Source organism: Syngnathus floridae, chromosome 2 (genome assembly GCF_059516105.1).
Source record: "Syngnathus floridae isolate MCC-2025c chromosome 2, RoL_Sflo_1.0, whole genome shotgun sequence".
NCBI lineage: Eukaryota > Metazoa > Chordata > Actinopteri > Syngnathiformes > Syngnathidae > Syngnathus > Syngnathus floridae.
The window spans coordinates 9365212-9383268 of NC_142414.1; the positions used below are offsets into that span (position 1 = coordinate 9365212).

Here is an 18057-nt window from a genome sequence, read left to right on the forward strand (position 1 = left end):
ATGGAGATATGGGACAAATCTTTCTTTATTTGCACCATCCTCAATTTCCATGCTAACTTCCAATAGTGATCAAGTCAAGGCAACACCAAAGAAAGGAGAACTGTTTGCTCCATGTTCTTGATTAATCAAAGATTGTCACATCATTTATGTGTCACACATCAATCATTTATATGTCTGAATTATGACTATTACAAAACATGTTGACTTTAAAATTCATTTTTCAAAACAACAAAACAAAGACTGCTTGGAATTAATATGGAGCAGAAATCATCCACATATTTTCCATCTGGCTATTATTTACTTGGAACCACTTGGCTCCATCCAAACTCTCTTTCAGTCTCCTAGTGAAAACAGACCTTCTTCTGCCGAGAGGCTTTGTGATGTGGTTGATTTATATTTTGTTCCTGCACATGATGTCCCTGATTTGCTGCTGCGATTAGTTCCAGTTCTTTCCTGCAGATTTTGGACCTCAAACTCCAGCATTCGTCAAATTCCATTCAAGTGTCATTAATGAAGCTGGAGGACACGAGACACCACAGCAAAGATCATACATTTGAATGCAATCCAATTGGTATTGTGCAACAACTCATCCGTGTCTTTTGGGGTAACACTGGGGTAAAAGTCTGTTTTTAAAAACCATGACGTGGCCTGCTACTCCACATGTATGATGTGACATTGACGCACCCTGATTTTCCATCTGTACGTGGAGGTAGCGGGTCGTTTACGTAAGCGTCGAATTTACAGCGCACAGCGACGCTTAGTGGACATAATTGTAACTGCGGTCTTGTGAGACAAACGGAACTCAAGCTTCATGATCTCGTTTCTTGCCGGACTCAATGTTGGTGCACAAGAACCTGGCATGGCGTCCTTCAATTTGAGACCGACGGAATAGACGAATAGTCATCGAAAACTATTTCACGATGCTGATTAAGACTGTATGCCAGCGAATCCAACGCCGTAAGTTGCAAACTGCTAGCAATGACAAGTCGCTTTAATAGAAATTAATAAGTAGTTGGTAGAAAGATATAAAAGCATACCAGTGCACCCCAAGTAAATTCAACCTTCATCAAGGGTATTCTTAGTATAAACAGCAATTATTAAGAAAATATTTTTCTATATCAGGTATTAGTAACTAAAGGTCCTCAAATTACGACTTTGTTCTGTCCCAATTCCAATAGTATATTAAAGTTGGTGAGGTGTTTTCTAATTGATGTAAATATCTGTTCATTCATGCACCTGTCAATTTTTGCATCTTCGCAGGTTTCAGGTCGACTGCCGCAGCAGCAGTGCGTGTCGAGGCTCTCAGCCACCGCAATGCCGTCTTCTCCAGAGAACAGGCCCGGCAGCGGGCTCTCTACCCCCGTGTGGAGAAGATCGAGGTGTCCATGCAGGGGCCGGGGCTGGATGGTACTCTGCTCATCATGAACAGAGGAATGTCCACGCCGCTGAGCTGTGCCAGGCGTGAGTTAAAAGGACTGTTGTTCTCTTTTGCATGCATAGACTGTGAAAAAAAACTCCTGTATGTCGTGCAGACCTGACAGAGCATCACGTGACCAACTCTGCTTTGGCTCTTGTGGATGGTGAACCTTGGCCTCTCCACCAGCCGCTCACTCACTCCTGCACGCTTACGTTGCTCACATTCAAAGACAGCGACCCCACATTGGTCAACCAGGTGAACTGTGGAAGTCATTTCCATTTGAAGGAGACATTATCTTGCCCAAATTGAGTCGATTTGCATGTGTGTATGCCACCAGAAGTCTTCACTGCTCCTAAAAATTAGCCAACCTATGCCCTTTTCCCCATCGACAGGCATATTGGCGTTCCTGTGCGGCCCTTCTCGGTCAGGTGCTGGAGACGGCGTTCAAGGACCAATTGTCTGTGGAGTTGCTCTGCACACCAGAGGTGCCAGGTATGCTGCTTTAAATCCACGAAGTGTTTGAAAGGTCTCGAATGTTATTTTTGAACTCGTATAAAAATGTAAGTGGCTCAAAATTCACATTTGCAGACATTCGCCGCTCAGTGGTTGTTTATATTTGAGCTCACCTGGATTTGTCCTGCAGCTTGTTTCACTCATAAATTCCCCCGCAGTTACTGCAGGGGCTTTTCTTTGTGACTTTGTCCTGGACCCTCAGCTGGACTCTTGGACTCCCAATGAGGTTTGATGCCTTTGGTGTATTCGTCGCTGCATTTCGGAACTCCCAGGATCTCACATGCCTGTGCTTGTGCTCTAGGAGTCATTGCGCTCTCTGACAAGAGGCGCTCAGCAGCTCATCTTCCAGGACTCTCCCTGGGAGCCTCTGGAGGTGGTCCCCTCTCTGGCACTTGAAGTTTTCTCACACAGCAGGTAAATGGATCACACGATGATGTAGCTCAATTTTGTTACTTTTGAGGTCAATTACACAGTTTGACATTTATCTTGCCATTTCAGGTGTCAGCAGGAAGCGGTAGAACAGAGGGCAGCCCAAAATCCCAAAGGGACAGTGACACTTTACAGGTGACATTGCATACACACCAGAGCATGGTTGTATTTACAGACTGAATTCTCTTTGTACAGATTTATATGTAGCTGCATCTACAGACAGGAACATTGGACATATACTGTATAATTAGCCAGTCGTGTTAGTACGACTAAAAAAAAGAAACTAAATCATGTCTGTGTTTACATTCAAGACATGAAACAAATATTGAAGACTAAACAACAACACAAAAACAGACGACGCTCAGTAAAGTCAATAACACAATCAATGTTACATAACCTGTGGTTGGCCTGGGTTGAGAGGGATTGAGTCGTAAATAAAAACTCATTAATTAGCTGTCGTTAGCTTATTATACAATGCTTGCGTGCATGCGCGCGTGCGTGTGCACAGTATATCGTACTAAAACGTACTTAAAATGTAAAAGTGGAAATGAAAATAAATAGAAAAATAAATATTAATAGAACTATCAGTCAAAATAATAAAACTGCACTATTTTCTGCCGCAGACAATGTCAACACAAAATGCAGAATAAAATGTTATTCAAGTGAGGGGGTGGTCCTAAATGTGTCTTGTGTTGAACTATTCGCTGATTGGGAAGGTGACAGTTTTTATTTATTTTTTATTTATTTATTTAAAAAAATGTTAATTAATTAATAGACAGCAAATAAATACCTAAATAAAGAACACGTTTACCAACATTGACTGCTGAGCTTGATGCTTTTTACAAACGAGTCATTGTTATTGCTATTTAAAACAAAAATACTACAAACTGCTGTTTTGGTCAGAAACAATGAAAAATGACAAGCCCAAGGTGACTGTTTCCCCTCTAGATGTGGGGACCATGTCCTTTTGAGCGGGGGCCCCCTAGTGGCCCGAACAGGTCTATGCTTCCAGTACGAGGTGACTGCGCTCCACAGCCTGGGAGCAGGGCGCTGGGGCCTCCATCGGCGAGCACAGGGCCTCTCACTGCCTATGCAGCTGGAGGTAGGATGGATGCTGCTTTTATTATTTTGCAATTGCAAATTTAAAGAACACCAGGGAACACTGTGATTTTTTAGTTTAACAGATGGCTGTGAATGAGATGTTGCTCTCAGATATGTTAACTGTCAAGTGCGATTGCCAAGAATTTTATGTCCATGTGAGTGCTCGTCACGTTGTCTCGTTCGCGCAGGCCCACCACACAGTCTGGAGGAAACTGAGGCAGCGGGCAGAGAAACTGGTGAGAGCAAACATTCCCGTTTCACACGCACATCCAACAGAGAAAACATCAAAGCTTAAGCAAAGCTGCCAACTCAGGCAGGGACGTTACTTGCGAGGCAGCGCTCGGGTCTCCATGCTTGATGCTTGTCCAAATTAGCGCTTGTTCTAAATCCAGCCAGGCCCTTTACCCTGGATGCCCCTCATCCCTCCAGATTTCACACTGTAGCCAGAGGTTAGGATTTAACGTCATCTTTTTTATGGCTTTGCATTTACGTTTCTGGCACAGGCTGGGAAAGGACTCTCATGCTTTGCATGAAGGACAAACCGCCTGTTTCTGAAGTTAACATCAAACACACCAATGAAGGAGCCAGTAAAAAAAAAACTATTTTTAAATCTCTCCAGACACTCCACGAGGTGCATCGCGACACAAGTCGATTCTAACTGAAGATGCATAAATCTTTGCTATTTAAATTAGGCTGAGTTAATTTTGGATGGAGCCATCTAGGCAGAATATATTCTGCTGCTGCTGCTGCTGCTGCAGCCTTTCTGGCATTCCCTGTGCTTCACTGACTGTGCAGTGCAGGAAAAAGACTACTCATTAATAGGCACACTTGATTTGGCAGCCGATGACATACTATGCTCGGCGGCCTACATTTCCTTTTCACGGGGCCACTGTTATTTGGGGAATTGAAACTGCGCTTTGTTAACGACAAGCGTATGGAGTTGGATGAACGTCAAAAGTAAATGATATGTGGATCAGTTCTTGGTGGAGTTCTGACACGCACGGGATTAGCATGGAGAACCGACGCTTTGTTTTATGGCTTTGGAGGACGTCATTTCACCCAGCTTCCAATGTTAGCGTGTCCCTTTTGTCCCAGAGCATCACTCTCACAATCACTTGCGGAGCTATAAACTGAAGCCGCCTTGCTGAAGGATGCGATGCGATTGATGTCATTTCTTTTTCCAAGACGGGACGCTATCATCTTAATCATTTTGTCTTTCCAAATACACAAATGATAAAGAATTTAGTCATACTTGACATCAATTCTTCACACTGGTTCAAATCATTCACTCTGGAGGGGAGGGGTGCTTCTATTTCATGCAAACGAAGAGTACATCTTTTGTTACCAGCTAGCTAGCATGCCGCTAACTTCGGATTGAATGTCAATGTAGATGTCAATTTCATTTGCATAACACTTGTTTATTCCAGTTAAAGTGTTTATATGGAACATTGTCATTTTGTTTGAGTTCCACGTAAACCTGATGTCATACAATGGAAAGTCATTTTTTGATCATTGCAATTGACAGTATATTTATCGTATACAACTGTTTGAAGCAAAAGATTAAAAAGACAAAAAATGTCCTCTTTTCGGCCCACAGGTGGAGGTGCAGCCGCCTCCGGAAGCGACTCCGCCCCCTGTTGTTGTTCCTGCTCCACAATTAAGCAATCAGTAACATCTGAATTCTACACACGCACACGCACTCGCCATGTATTGTCTGAACAATAAAAATTGACAAAACAAAGTGCTGAATAAGCTCCGCTTGTTTTCAATGAAATCAAATTAATGGTTTTGTTATTGAGCGGATGGTGTTGGAACTATTGGGAGTGTGTGTTCCGCACGTGTGCTTGAGCAATTTGCGACAACAAACGCAGAGTGTTTGCAGCGAGATTGTCTTGTTGGCAGCTGTCGCGTACGTCACTTGTCAGACCGCCGGCTGTCGCCTCTGACACATGACGCCCAACACTCCTGCTTTCTGTCAGCTTTGTACACTTTCACTTGTTAATAATGTATATGTCGAGTGGCAATGTGGAGGAGGATCAACTCATTCGCTTTTCTGCCAAGTTTCATCAGGAAAAAAATAACTTGTATCTATTTTTAATTTTTATCCCGTCATCAATCCCCCCTACCCTCCCCCAACGTTCTTGTAAAAGCAACATCTCGGGCAGTTTTATTATATCTGGCATCCGTGCGCAGAAAAAGTGATTAGATTGCTAGTCAAGGTTGTCGTGACCTCACAAAACACATTTCATAACTTAACACGCTGAATATGAAGGAGTCCCCATCAGAGGATATTTTTGCCAACGCTGATCCTACAGAGTCATGATTGTATGTTTTGTTGTTTTAAAAGAAGGTTCAAGGTAAAGAACAAAAAAAAAAAACTTTCCATGTGGTTCTGCTTACAATATGAAAGTGCATTTTGAAATTACAAACTTACTAGTTTGTGCAGTTGCATAAGCCATCACAAAACACAAAAAGTTGGCATTTACATTTTTTTTTATGCACTAGAGGTGTTTTTTCATACATACAGTATATTTGCTGTCGTTATGACATAATACGGCTGCTACTCATAATTGAGACATGAGTTGTGGAGTTGATTTCTCTGAGGTCAGCCATGTGTGAGAGTGCAGGTGCTGGTGGACAACTGGCAAGTGAAGAAAATCTGGCTTCACGTATGATTCCAAACTTTTCATCACTTCCCCAATCCCCTTTTGATATTTGAGCTTCATGGAAAGCCGCAGACAGCTGTAAGTCTTTGCTCAGGTTGCCGCAACATTTTCAACTCCTGCATCATCTTTTTCACAATCTTATAAGCACAAAATTCTCAGGAAGGGGGCTGGGCATGAAATGTCCACTTTGCAGCTGTTTCAAACCCTCACTCACCAAATCAATCTGGCCAACACATGCACGTGCCACACTGCAGCTCATACATGACTCACTAATGTGTTCTCTTATGCACTTGTTCCTTTGTCCTGTTCCCTGTTACAAGGCCAATGCAGCCAGTTGGTCAGATGGGAAGTCGTCGCCATTACTGTACTCCACTCATCCAGTCAACCTTGATGTAGTTCAACTTATGGTAATTCGCCGTTAGAGCATTTATCTGCCAGGCCTGAGATGATTTGTGATAGAATGACACCACATCAGGAGTGGGCAAGGGTAATAAAGACAATATTGCACAGAGGCAGAAAGAGAGAGAGAAATAAATGCAAATACTGCAGTGACAACTGTAATAAAAGAATAACATGAATCCAAAAATATCCAACAACACATCCATGGATAAACACACGAATATCTCAAAGACTATCCACAAATCCAAAGAAGTTGGGACATTGTATAAAATGTAATTTTCCTAAAAAATGTAACTCTAACTGCTTTGTAAACAAACCCCCTACCTACTGAAAACATGCACAGGTTAAAAAGAATGAATCAGTGACCTATGCCGTACAGCTTGACAGAGGATCCAAGTGAGGAAACACCAACATAAGGAGCCATCTGCACAGAGTAACCAACAGACCGCAGCCCCAGGACACCGATACAGAGCCAAAGGGCGGGACCATGGCCGCGCCCTTTGCAATTCCTACTGCAATACTCAACAACAGTAAAATAATCTTTAAAAAATGTAAAACTACAGAAAAAAAAATCTGTGAAGATTACAATGATTTAAATACAATACCTAAAATACAAAAAGCAGCATAAAGATGAAATACACTATAAATACACAATAAAATGAAAGATAAACGAAAAATAGTTTAATGCACAATTAAAAAGGTGGGTCTTAAACCTGCTCTTAAAATCAAAACAAAACGCAGTCAGACTCTGAGATTGTCAAGATCTGTCACAGTTTATTTACTTGTTTTAATGTCATAGTTTTGATTTGCGCGTTTGTGTGCTCGCCCCTCCCCTCCTGTGCAACGCCCCTCCCCTCCATCGCCGTCACCTGCCTCTCGTTACCTGTCATGTATTTAAGTCCTGTCTGCGTGTCACTCCCGTTCGGATTGTTCTCGTCTCATGTCGTCTTGTTTCTTGTTTGCAGTCTGTTCTGTTTAGTTCTCCCTAGTCGAGCATCTATAGTTTGTCTGTTGAGTTCTTCAATAAATCCTGGTCCAAGATGCATTTGGTCGCCCTGCTCCATTCCGATCATGACAGAGATAGCAAGAAGGCGTAATTTAATGTGAGCTTCACTTGATTGCTTTCAGCTATTTCTTCAGCTTAACAACAACAAGCCTGTAAAACTAGCCTACTATAATGTTATTTTTATCCTTGGTTGCAGAAATGTTGTTTATTCCTCCCAATTTCTTTTTCTCTAGGGTCCCAAATAAGAGACGTATCTAAATCGCTCCTTTCTATAGCTTCATGCTTATTTGAAGATGATGTAATATTGTATTGGTGCAACTTAACTGTCTTTGTTTGTCCTCTAGTTTTTGTCGCCATTGCTGGAGATGATTGAATCCACATGCTGAGGACAATCTGGTGTGTTTGGCTTATTTGTGCCTGTTACTCATGTTGCTGATTCCACTGGTGCTATGTTCACTTCTGTCCGATTCTCCCATTTGATGTACCGTGCACATGACCTCTCCTACTTTGTTGGATTTTCCTCAGGGAATTTGTCATCCTTATTCATCATTGTTTGTATGCTTTTAAATAATAATAATATGAATGCAAAATAAATGAATAATAATCTTCATTAAAAATTGTTTGTATGATTGTCAAGAATTATGAGGGCAAGCCGTAGGATCAAAAATTATACAATAGCCAGCACCTTTGCTTCTTTCTTGTAGATCTGAACAACTTCAGATGTATTTGTGGGAATACTTTTGACACAAATCTCTCCCCACGCATTGACTTTGGCTCAGACTTGCTTTAAGCCTCAGGATCCTCAAGTAGTGATCTTTTCTGCTCTGTGTACTCTTGGAAAACCGGTGCCTCCCAAGTCCTCATGTTTTCCTTTGGTGCTCTCAATCTGCTTCTATTCAACATCTGCCTCGTTCTCATTCATCTTTGACACTGAATATAACATTATGCCTTTTTTTCCCCATTTTAAACTATACACAAAAATAAATGGGGAGAAACTCACAACATGTCAGCTTTTACGTCAGTGGAAGACTCCGAGAAAGATGATTTTTTTATTGTTTAAATTGTTGGTCCGATTTAACGAGAATGCCTGGTTCATGTCAATGTGGTCATGCCCAGTCTATGTTGTGTCCACTTGGCATTGCAGTGCGCGTCTTGGACACGGCGTTGCGCTCTCGCCTCTGCTCGCGTTCAGTAAGCGCCACCCCACCCCGCCCCGTCCCCGCCACCTCCATCCTCATCTCCACCTTAAACGATAGACGAGAGAGGACATACATTGATTAACCCGCGTCTTTGCTCTCACGCCGTTCTGCGCTGACCAGGACGCCGGCATCGCGTCACCAGAAGCTCCGCGTAGGCGCGCCGCGCTCGTCTATCGAACGACCGCGCCGCGTGACGCTGGACGGCGGGTCCGGTCGTTGTCCCCCGCACCCTCACAGTCAGAGAGGTGTGTCGACCCTGGAAGCTGGATGAATTATCGGAGAGTTGTGAATAAGTGCGAGAAGAAAACTGAGGCTCCGGATCCGCCTCGTCGCTCCGTCGCGAGAAGAAAGGGCTCAGCCACAGTTGTGGACGACCATGGAGGAGACGTCCCTATGTGTGGCGATTGTTATTTTAATCATGCAATGTAAGTGGGCCATTGAAAGTATTCTTTTTCCTCACAACTATTCCGATCTGCGCTTGGTGTGTTCTGTCAAAAAAAAAAATGCACGCGAGAAATATTTGATTCCACAGGCTAGTCACATTTTGCGCTCAAGTTGTGGAGGCTGCGGCCAAGGGCAGCTTTCCTTCAACTTTGGCACCCCGAGTGCGTGGGCAGTTTGGCGGTGGCGTATCCCCACCTGCCTTGTTCGATGAGGTCAGTGGTTGGATTGGCACCAGAGGCTTCAAGGTGATTTTGGAAAATAACGTGTGGCGTGTGCCTGCGTGCGTGTTAGGGGGGCAAAACATGTCAACAAGAAATTTGACACACCAGGGAAGGCAGCGTGAGGGAAGTGGCAATGTGGCATTGACATGGATGTGATGAGACATTGCTATGAGTGATGCACATTTTTAAGGTCCTTATTTTGCCACCTGTCAGGTCAGGAGTTCAGGGGTGGGAGTGAATGAGTATGTGCACGCACAAGTGTGTGTGTATTCGTGTGTTTGCAACCCGGCAGAACTCACTCATCATCTCGCTCTCTGATTGTTGAGCGTCCACTCATGCTGACGCAGGTTGCACTGTAGCTGGAGTCAAGCAGGAAGTGTTAGGGGTGGGTCTTCGTAGCAACCCCCCCCCCCCCCCCCCCACACACACACACACACACACATACTGTGCCAGCTGTTGCTCACTTGGTTACAGAGGGGCTTTGTTCAAGGCACGCTCTCCTGTCCCTGTTTCCCCCCTGACCCCCGTGTACTGTTCGTTATCTTTATAACACAGCCAGGCAGGACGTTTCCTGTGGATCCACCTCCTCCCTTCGTTTCCACATGTTCCCTGCTCATTTGAATAAGTGCCTTAATTATTACTGTGCCATGCTTTTGACCCCGCCACAGTACTGGCAACACCCTGGCCCGTCTCTAACACTCCGGTAATGAGGCTAAAGCTGTGTGCCAAGCAGCGAGCGTGCCATCTTTCTATTTTTTGCTCAGGCAGGCAGGGAGGTTGTCCCTCAGCGAGTCTGAGCTGTCGCAGTGCTCGGTTGATGCCTTCAAAGGCACAACGGGCCTATTGGCCCACCGGCGTCATACCTCGTGCCACCAGAGGGCCGTTGTTCTGAAGTGAGGAAGAACTTCTAGAAAGGAAAACTCTTCAGAAACCTCACATTCCAGGCTCTGGCTTATTTACATCATAGCTAGCCGGCCGTGTTGGTCTTCTAATAAAGGATTACCCTGTTAGCAATTACACTGGTGACTGAAGCGGAAGCTCCCGTGCGGATATCATGACGAACGAGCAAGAACTGTTGTGAACAACAGTTTTCTACTGTTTCCATTTATTTATGCTAAATGTATGTCGTAGACCACTGGTGTCAAACTCAAGGCCCGGGGGCCAGATACGGCCCGCCACATCATTTTATGTGGCCCGCGAAGACAAATTCGTGTGTCATGACTAGAATTGAAAATTGTCTTCACTTTGAATATCTTTTTTTTTTTTTTTTTAATATTCAACCAGTTTTTACTCATCTGATTTTGTCAGTTTGTTTTGTAGCTTTTACTGTATGTAATATGAGGTGCTCATACATTTATTTGGGTTATGGCCCTCCGAAAAAAGCTATGACTACAATGCGGCCCGCGAAAAAAATTTGTTTGACACCCCTGCCGTAGACGCTCTTCACTGTTTCCTTATCGTCTGGGACAATTTCAACTACACTTTGCCCCAAGCCGCGCAGACTACGAAAGACTACGAAAGTGGTGCGGAACACACAAGCGTCAAGCATAAGCCAAGCTTAAGGAGGCAATGTGTTCGTTGTCCGCCTCAACACCATTGTGGCTAATTGAGGCCATCGAAGCTGACAGCGTTTGTCGGAGTGCAAAGCAAGTGAGACCTCTCACGCAGGCACAAACGCTTTGCTCATTTTCTTGCTTGCGTGCGTACGACACGCATGTTGTCAGCTTGGCCGCCGGTGCTCAAAGAGACACTCTTCAAGGTGGCGGAGGACCGTGCCTCACTTTGTGACAAGAGAGTCTCCCATTCATTGTCCTCCTGTCTGAGTGGATCTCCCTCGCCTTCAATCCCGCTTTTTATTCATGCTCCTCCAGTTCCCCCCCCCATTAAATCGTGTCATCTCTTCTCAGGGCCAATCGGCTATTCTTTGTCATTCATTCCCTTCCCGGTTTAATCTCATTGTATCACCCTCCCGCCTCGGTTGTTCCTTCGGTGAGACAATGCTTCTCCGACGCCATAGGGGTGCGTGAGTCGTGGCTACAATCCTAATCCTTTAACACTTCCGCGAGTAGACACGTTGCACGGTGAGGGGAGGGGAGAGGAAGTCACTGAGAGCAGTTTTAATTCGCTTAATTGAAAGTTTGACAAGCGAGGGTGGCGCAAATTGAGTCCAACGGCAAAGCGTCCAAGCCCACGCATCCGACTGCATTTGGAGTGTGTGTTATTACGTGCACGCAATGCTAAAAGGAAAAACAAAGCCAATCCAACATGGCTGCTGTTGCTTTGCATGCATACTTACTGCCCTTCGTCTATGCAGACTTTCCAATCACAGTGAAACTTGGTGAATGCCGAACAATGGGCCTGTGCACGGGAAGTAGCTCAGGAAACTGAGACATGTCGAAATTAGAACAGGAGGGAGTTTTCTGCATGAGTCATGTCAAGAACCAATGAGATCCCAGGTTGTGTGAAAAATGGACAAGTCTTTCAGCATCACATTAAACTTTTTTAGAAGCCTTAATGCGAAGCAAGTTCTCTTGAGGCTCATCTCATATTTATGTACTTTCAAAAAAAACCACATGGCTCATCCTTAATTTGCTGACCTATGGGACAGCAGCTTTCATGCAGCAGCACTTTAATGTCTTCTTCTAACCAGCTTCCCCCTTCAGGTGACCTTCACCCATATTCAACCTGTAAAATTGACCATAATCGGACTGCTCAACCAATCATCACGCAGGAGAGCCTGCAGCTACTTCCTTCCCTTCCCTGTGGCGGTGAAAGCAAACAGTGTTGGTGCCAATGTCATGCTAACGGCTTCCTTTGAACAAGTTAATCTGGACAAGATGCTGCACTGAGCTTTGCGAGGTGTTGGGCACCCTTATCCTAACCTGCGCTTAAATAGACATATGGCCGGCGGCTGCTCCTTAACCCAGCCGGATTAAAGTGGACAAGGGAGTACAGTAATCCCGCCTTCACATCTCCCTAAAGCAACACTAGCCGACAGCGGCATTAAGGATTCTCCTCGTGCAGTTGCCGGGCAAGGTGGCGCACATTACCCAATTCACCTTGCCCCCTAATGGATGACGAGCAATATTGCATTGTGCAATCTCCGTTTGTCTCCTTGTTAACTCTCCTTGTTCTCCTCTCTGCCACCCCCAGGTTGCCCCTCCCTACCTGTCACCGTATCAACCAACAAACAAAAGGTGGAGGTGCACGAGTTCTCAGGTGAGGCTACCCATCTCTAGCCCTTCTTGACTTGATGCTTCCTTGACAGGATACAGCTTTAAATAGATTTGTCTTTTTTTTTTTTTTTTTTTTTTTTTTTACTGTGATTGGTGCCATAAATATCTCATCGCCTGCCTATTTCAGATGCGGTGCTGTCCTGCATGTTCCGCACAGAGCGGGACCAGAACCCACGAATTGAGTGGAAGAAGAAGGGCAAAGATGTTTCTTTTGTATACTTTGACGGACACTTTCGAGGTGAGAAGGCGAATGTTGCTTTTTACGGCTCGGTGGTGACACACGGGATATTTGCTTTAATCAGCTTGGCGACCCCGCTGGGAGGAGTTCACGACCCTCGTAATGGGAGTGATATTTCAAACCCTGTCCGAGTTCTCACCTGTGCCGAGGCATGCGTGTCCTACCCTTGCTCCATCCTCATTAAGGATAGAAAAGCAGATTTAAGGAGGGGGGTGGTGTGGGGGAGCGCGACAATAATAAATCATGGCCATCACCTGGCCTCATTCTAATGCAGTTAATCTGAGACAGAGTTATGCTTCTTCCATTGTCCATTAATTTTAGCTGCTGGCTTCATCTCACATGCTAATCCACTGGTTTAAGGAGTCCAAGTTGCTTGTCATTTATTCTTCTTCAGTAACACCAGTGGTGGGCAAAGTATGGCTCGTGGGCTATATATTCTTTCATCTGGCCCACAGAACACATTTATGTATAAATAAATAAATAACCAAATAAATAGATAGGCAGATAAATAAACAAACAAACAAACAAATAAATAAATAAATAAATACATGGCTAGACAAATAAATAAATGAATAAATAAATAAATAAATAAATAAATAAATGTATAAATAAATACATGGATAGACAAATAAATAAATGAATAAAGAAATGAATGAATGAATGAATGAATAAATAAATAAATAAATACAGCAAGTTAGACAAATAAATAAATGAATAAATAAATAAATAAATAAATGAATGAATGAATGAATAAATAATAGATAGATAGATAGATAGATAGATAGATAGATAGATAGATAGATAGATAGATAGATAGATAGATAGATAGATAGATAGATAGATAGATAGATAGATAGATCACATGTGGCTCATGCCCACTCCACTGTATATGTACTGTAACTATAACTCTACGTGTACTCAGGTCCATTCGAGGGACGGGCGAGCATCGAGGGTGCCACAGTGACGTTGCGCAGGGTGACCCAGGAGGATGCTGGCGAGTACCGTTGTGAGATCAGCGCTCCTTTTGATTCTGTGAATTTGGGCGAGACCAACATCACACTCAAAGTCTTAGGTAGGAACCATTTAAAAGTTAGCATTGAAACGTTAATGGGAATGGCTCATACATTATGCTCACGCCCTTCCCCCAGTGCCCCCCAACACCCCGTCCTGTGAAATCCCAAGTTCAGCCGTGACAGGTTCTGCTGTGCAGCTGCGCTGTCGAGACCTCCAGAGCATCCCGCCCGCTACGTATGCCTGGTACAAGGACAATCAGCTGATGATCGCCCCTCGCCATGCCAATGCCACCTATCTTATCAACACACACACTGGAGTGCTGGTGCGTGAGCAGATGTGATTGTGTCCTTGGAAATATAACAACTGCCATTGAACGCCACAATAGATAACCATTGTTGTTTGATAGCAGGACCACAGTGATGCTCTAGGACACGTCAGATGTTCATTTATCAGTCTTCAGTCTCCTCTCTGTCTGATGTGCAGGAGTTCAAAGCTGTGGCTAAAGAGGACAGTGGCCAGTACAGCTGCCGGGCTTCCAACGGGGTGGGAAAGCCCACCAAGTGTGAGGGCAGGCACATGACGATAGGTGTGTGTATGTGTGTGTGTCTAGCTGTGTGTTTGCACCCACACCTTTCAGCACAGGACAAAATCAGAAGGGCAGTGGAGAGGAAAAGCCCGCTAACATTGTTCGCCATGCTTCTAAAATATTAAAAAGCGCTCACCTTTATCAACTAGCTGGTAGTATGAAACACTGAATAGAATGAGGTTCAATTTTATGCTATAAGACGCACGTCAGACTGACTTACTCAACCATGTTTCAACTTTAAAAACTGAAGATTGTTTGTGTTTTCCTTCCAGAGGATGTCAACATCACAGCAGTGGTGGTGGCAGTGGTTGTGGTCTGTCTGGCGTTGCTGGTCTGCGGATGCGGGGGGTTCCTTATGCACCGCAACGGCTTCTTCACCCGTGAGTTTTTCTCGTTTTTGTGCTGTCATTTATTCCAGGCTCTTGTTTTGCTCGTTCGGCTGGTGCATTTATTATTTGGGGAGCCTGTTTTTTTTCTTCTGGATAATAAGTGATGTCCACTCTTGTTTTCCATTCCACGATTGTGTCGGATCATCCGCCAGCAGGACACAGAGGAAGGTAAGAGCTCTGTGATTGCATTAACATTGACGTGAGCAAACACGGCCTACGATCGTAAACAGAGGATTGAAGGGAAGTGAGAGTGGGGAGGGGGGGGGGGTTGACTTTAGCTTGTTGTCGCACTTAGACGCGCGTCTGCGTGCTGAGTCAGGCCTGAGCAGAGTGACAGCTGTGCCTGTGCGTGTGTCTATATGTGTGTATTTATGAGCGGCTTGCTTTCTGCTGGCCCACCGGCGCAGACAGATGTAAATATCTGCAGTTCATCTCGTGAAACTGTCAAAACTTTTGCTCAGCAGACAAGCTGAGCCTAGAGCAACAATCGGCACGACTTCATCGCATAATAATTAGCGAGTCTTTATCAGCAAAATGATCTAAGATCACTGCAGCCTTTTTATTTGATTGGACTTGAAATTGATTATTTAAAACGTTGCTATCACAACACACAGTGGAAGGATGCTCTTATACAGTAAAAGGCCTGGCTGACCATAGAAGCAGAAATGCACGCCCTGGTGTGACTGGCCCATCTCGCTTGACTTTATTCGATTAGTCGCTTGTTACTGCGCAGCATTTGACGAAGAGAGGCAGCGCTGATGCGAGAGCTCTTTGTCTTGGTTAGAGTCTGATGCTTACCCCACTGAGCTAACTGGAGCTGTCAGTGTCAACTTCCTATTTATAGACCGACTTCTTCACAAAGACTCCAAGACAATGCAACACAATTTCCGATGCACAATTGAATAGGGCAGAGAAGCGGCTCGATTATGTAGTTTGATTTTTCAAATGAATGCTGAATGGAATGAATTAAACATTAGCCCATCACAAAGGGCGTTCTTAAAGTCCCCTCACACAGCAATGTTTTGAGAAATAAAGACAGACAATGCTAGTAGCTCTAAACTAGAGCCTTGGGTAACACCAAAGCAAGATCTGAAAAAAAAAAGAAACAGTCCAACTAAAAAGCATTCATAGGTTGGATTGCTGCATGTGAATGGCTCATCACTCGACCACTTCACCTTTGCATCCCCATTGGCGCTGCCGCATCATGAGTGGCTGCATGGGCTGCACGTGCGGCTAATGATCTCAAATCCATAAACGCATGGTGTGCGGTGCCAGTCCCAAATCAGGCCCTCAAATCATCACCCTGAACCCAACAGGTCATTTTGGATCTCCGAGTGTCACGGTGCCGCTCACATCAGCAGCCAAAACCTGAACAGAACTGAGGACACGTGAGTGTAACGCTGAGGGGCGTGATAGAAATTGAAACCGATAGATATGCATTATTGTGCAGGACAAGTTATGAGTTAGGATAAGGTAGACTGACATCAAGGTTCTTCTCGTCAAACGGTCCAAAGTGATCGTAATCATCTTTGTCTTTCAGGTCCAATGTGAACTATATCCCTCCACCACAAGAAGTAAGTTTTCTTTTCTCGAGAGAAAAAATATGGAATCACTTAATTCTGAGGAAAAAATTACAGAAGTAAAGTTTCCCCCTCCAAACTAGTTAGACTTTAGTTTTGTGTCATATCTGCTTGTCTCCCTGCTTACAAATTTAAACAACTGAATGAACGTCCTCTAAGACTGGTGATTCCATTATTTTTTGCCAAGGGATTTAAACTGTGGGGTTTTTTTTGGGAGGGGGTGATGACCAGTTCATGGTCCACTCCGCCTGCTGCTCGAAGACAGCTGGATTAAGCTCCAGCATGCCCGCGACTTTACTCGGCAGGAAAATACAATCCATTATTTTACAGTATATGTTTCTCTTAACACGCCTTACACTAGAGTATGATATTATTTCACCAACATGATTGTGTTTTTCGAATTTAATCAAAGAAAAGCTCAAATCTGTCCTTATTATAGAGATGTGTGGACTCCATTTTACTAGCTTCAAAGGAGACCAGAAAACATTTTTCGTAACAATAACTCCAGAGCTAAATGAGTCATATTTATGCCGTTAATGTAGTGTGGAGAATTAAAAAATAAAATAAAACAAATCATAGCAGGTCACATTATTCGACAAGAGCATGCACGCACAAACGGACAAATAAATGTCTGAGCTATTGTTCTGTTTCAAATCCTCTTTTCTGTCTGTGTCAGCCGCAGGATTTCAAACACACGCAGTCATTCATGCTCTGAGAAGCTGGCCTTCCTCTTGACAAGACATCAATTACCCTGTTGATAAGGTGCCAACATTGAATTCATTCTCAGCCTTGCAGACTCCGAATGGGCTTTTCATCTTCCAATTATATGCTCTTTTTTAATAGTAACTATAGTTTTGGTGGGGCGCTGACGGGCCAATTTGACATTTGCAGGGCTTTACTCTTGCTTTGTTGTGTGCATGGCCTGTTCGGTTCCGCCTAATGTGGACTTCCAGTACGTACATATAATGTACTTTGATGTCGCTCTGCTACCCCCTGGTGGCCAATATTAGAACTGGACCTCCCCCATCCTCCTCTTGAGATTCGGTTTCTACCAATCGTTTTAATTGCTTTCGTTTACCAAAGACCGGCTTCCCTTGAGGAATTCTGTTGCAACAGTCTTCTGAAGATAATGCTCTATTGCAATGTCAATCTTTTGAAACAAACAAAAATATATATACCATTTACCTCAGTATTGCTCCGCACGCCATTCTGTAACATTAGGCCTCATGTCCACCGTGTTAATAGTTACAACACATAAAAAAAAAAAATACAGCCCAGGAAAATAAGTCACTCCAGTCATTTATAAAGACCAATCCCATTCCATCCTGATGTGCCTGCATGGTCTTTTAATATACAGTATATACAATATATACCTTGTGCCTTTTTTATTTGTCTTTATCAATGGATAATTTTTTGTAAGAAAAAACTTGCCTTACTTTTCTGTCTTTATATTTTTTGTGCCACTGTTAATCAAAAGCTGTGTCTGTTTTGGGACAGTGTGAATGGATTGTTGTTTTATTTGAATGTTGTTACAGTAATTAAAAAAAGGTTTTCTATTTAAATTGTGTTTTTTACAAACTGTGTAATCCTGGGTTTGTTTATTAGTGTCCCAACACACG

General features: G+C 43.8%; 2 protein-coding genes across 6 annotated transcripts; both read left to right on the forward strand.

The window, feature by feature from the left end:
• The first annotated feature begins 797 nt into the window (after positions 1 to 797).
• Positions 798 to 5201, forward strand: mrpl39 (mitochondrial ribosomal protein L39). The gene is made up of 10 exons (XM_088400867.1): positions 798 to 957; positions 1261 to 1461; positions 1533 to 1672; positions 1810 to 1909; positions 2089 to 2156; positions 2232 to 2344; positions 2429 to 2494; positions 3308 to 3461; positions 3649 to 3696; positions 5058 to 5201. Exons 1-10 carry the CDS (start codon positions 921 to 923, stop codon positions 5130 to 5132), a joined length of 1002 nt encoding a protein of 333 aa, XP_088256993.1. The 5' UTR covers positions 798 to 920; the 3' UTR covers positions 5133 to 5201.
• Positions 5202 to 7448: 2247 nt separating this feature from the next.
• jam2a (junctional adhesion molecule 2a) lies at positions 7449 to 18000 on the forward strand. 5 transcript variants are annotated; one of them, XM_088369254.1, is made up of 11 exons: positions 7449 to 7628; positions 7876 to 7927; positions 12549 to 12614; positions 12759 to 12869; positions 13792 to 13941; positions 14018 to 14205; positions 14367 to 14469; positions 14742 to 14849; positions 15011 to 15026; positions 16399 to 16432; positions 17115 to 18000. In XM_088369254.1, exons 4-11 carry the CDS (start codon positions 12776 to 12778, stop codon positions 17151 to 17153), a joined length of 732 nt encoding a protein of 243 aa, XP_088225380.1. In that variant the 5' UTR covers positions 7449 to 7628; positions 7876 to 7927; positions 12549 to 12614; positions 12759 to 12775; the 3' UTR covers positions 17154 to 18000. The 5 variants fall into 5 exon arrangements, with proteins under 5 accessions (XP_088225380.1, XP_088225381.1, XP_088225382.1 ...); XM_088369256.1 differs by lacking the exons at positions 7449 to 7628; positions 7876 to 7927 and adding exons at positions 8752 to 9155; positions 16175 to 16246; XM_088369255.1 differs by lacking the exon at positions 7876 to 7927.
• Positions 18001 to 18057: the final 57 nt, after the last annotated feature.

What these genes read in the sequence shown, in the direction of transcription:
- mrpl39 (XM_088400867.1), top strand. Translation starts at nt 921, where the DNA reads ATGCTGATTAAGACTGTATGCCAGCGAATCCAACGCC. An exon ending in ACTCTTGGACTCCCAATGAG is followed by an intron (nt 2,157 to 2,231) that starts GTTTGATGCCTT and finishes CTTGTGCTCTAG; the next exon opens with GAGTCATTGCGCTCTCTGAC. An exon ending in GGGACAGTGACACTTTACAG is followed by an intron (nt 2,495 to 3,307) that starts GTGACATTGCAT and finishes TTTCCCCTCTAG; the next exon opens with ATGTGGGGACCATGTCCTTT.
- jam2a (XM_088369256.1), top strand. Translation starts at nt 9,107, where the DNA reads ATGGAGGAGACGTCCCTATGTGTGGCGATTGTTATTTTAATCATGCAA. An exon ending in TGTTATTTTAATCATGCAAT is followed by an intron (nt 9,156 to 12,548) that starts GTAAGTGGGCCA and finishes TGCCACCCCCAG; the next exon opens with GTTGCCCCTCCCTACCTGTC. An exon ending in CATCACACTCAAAGTCTTAG is followed by an intron (nt 13,942 to 14,017) that starts GTAGGAACCATT and finishes CCCTTCCCCCAG; the next exon opens with TGCCCCCCAACACCCCGTCC.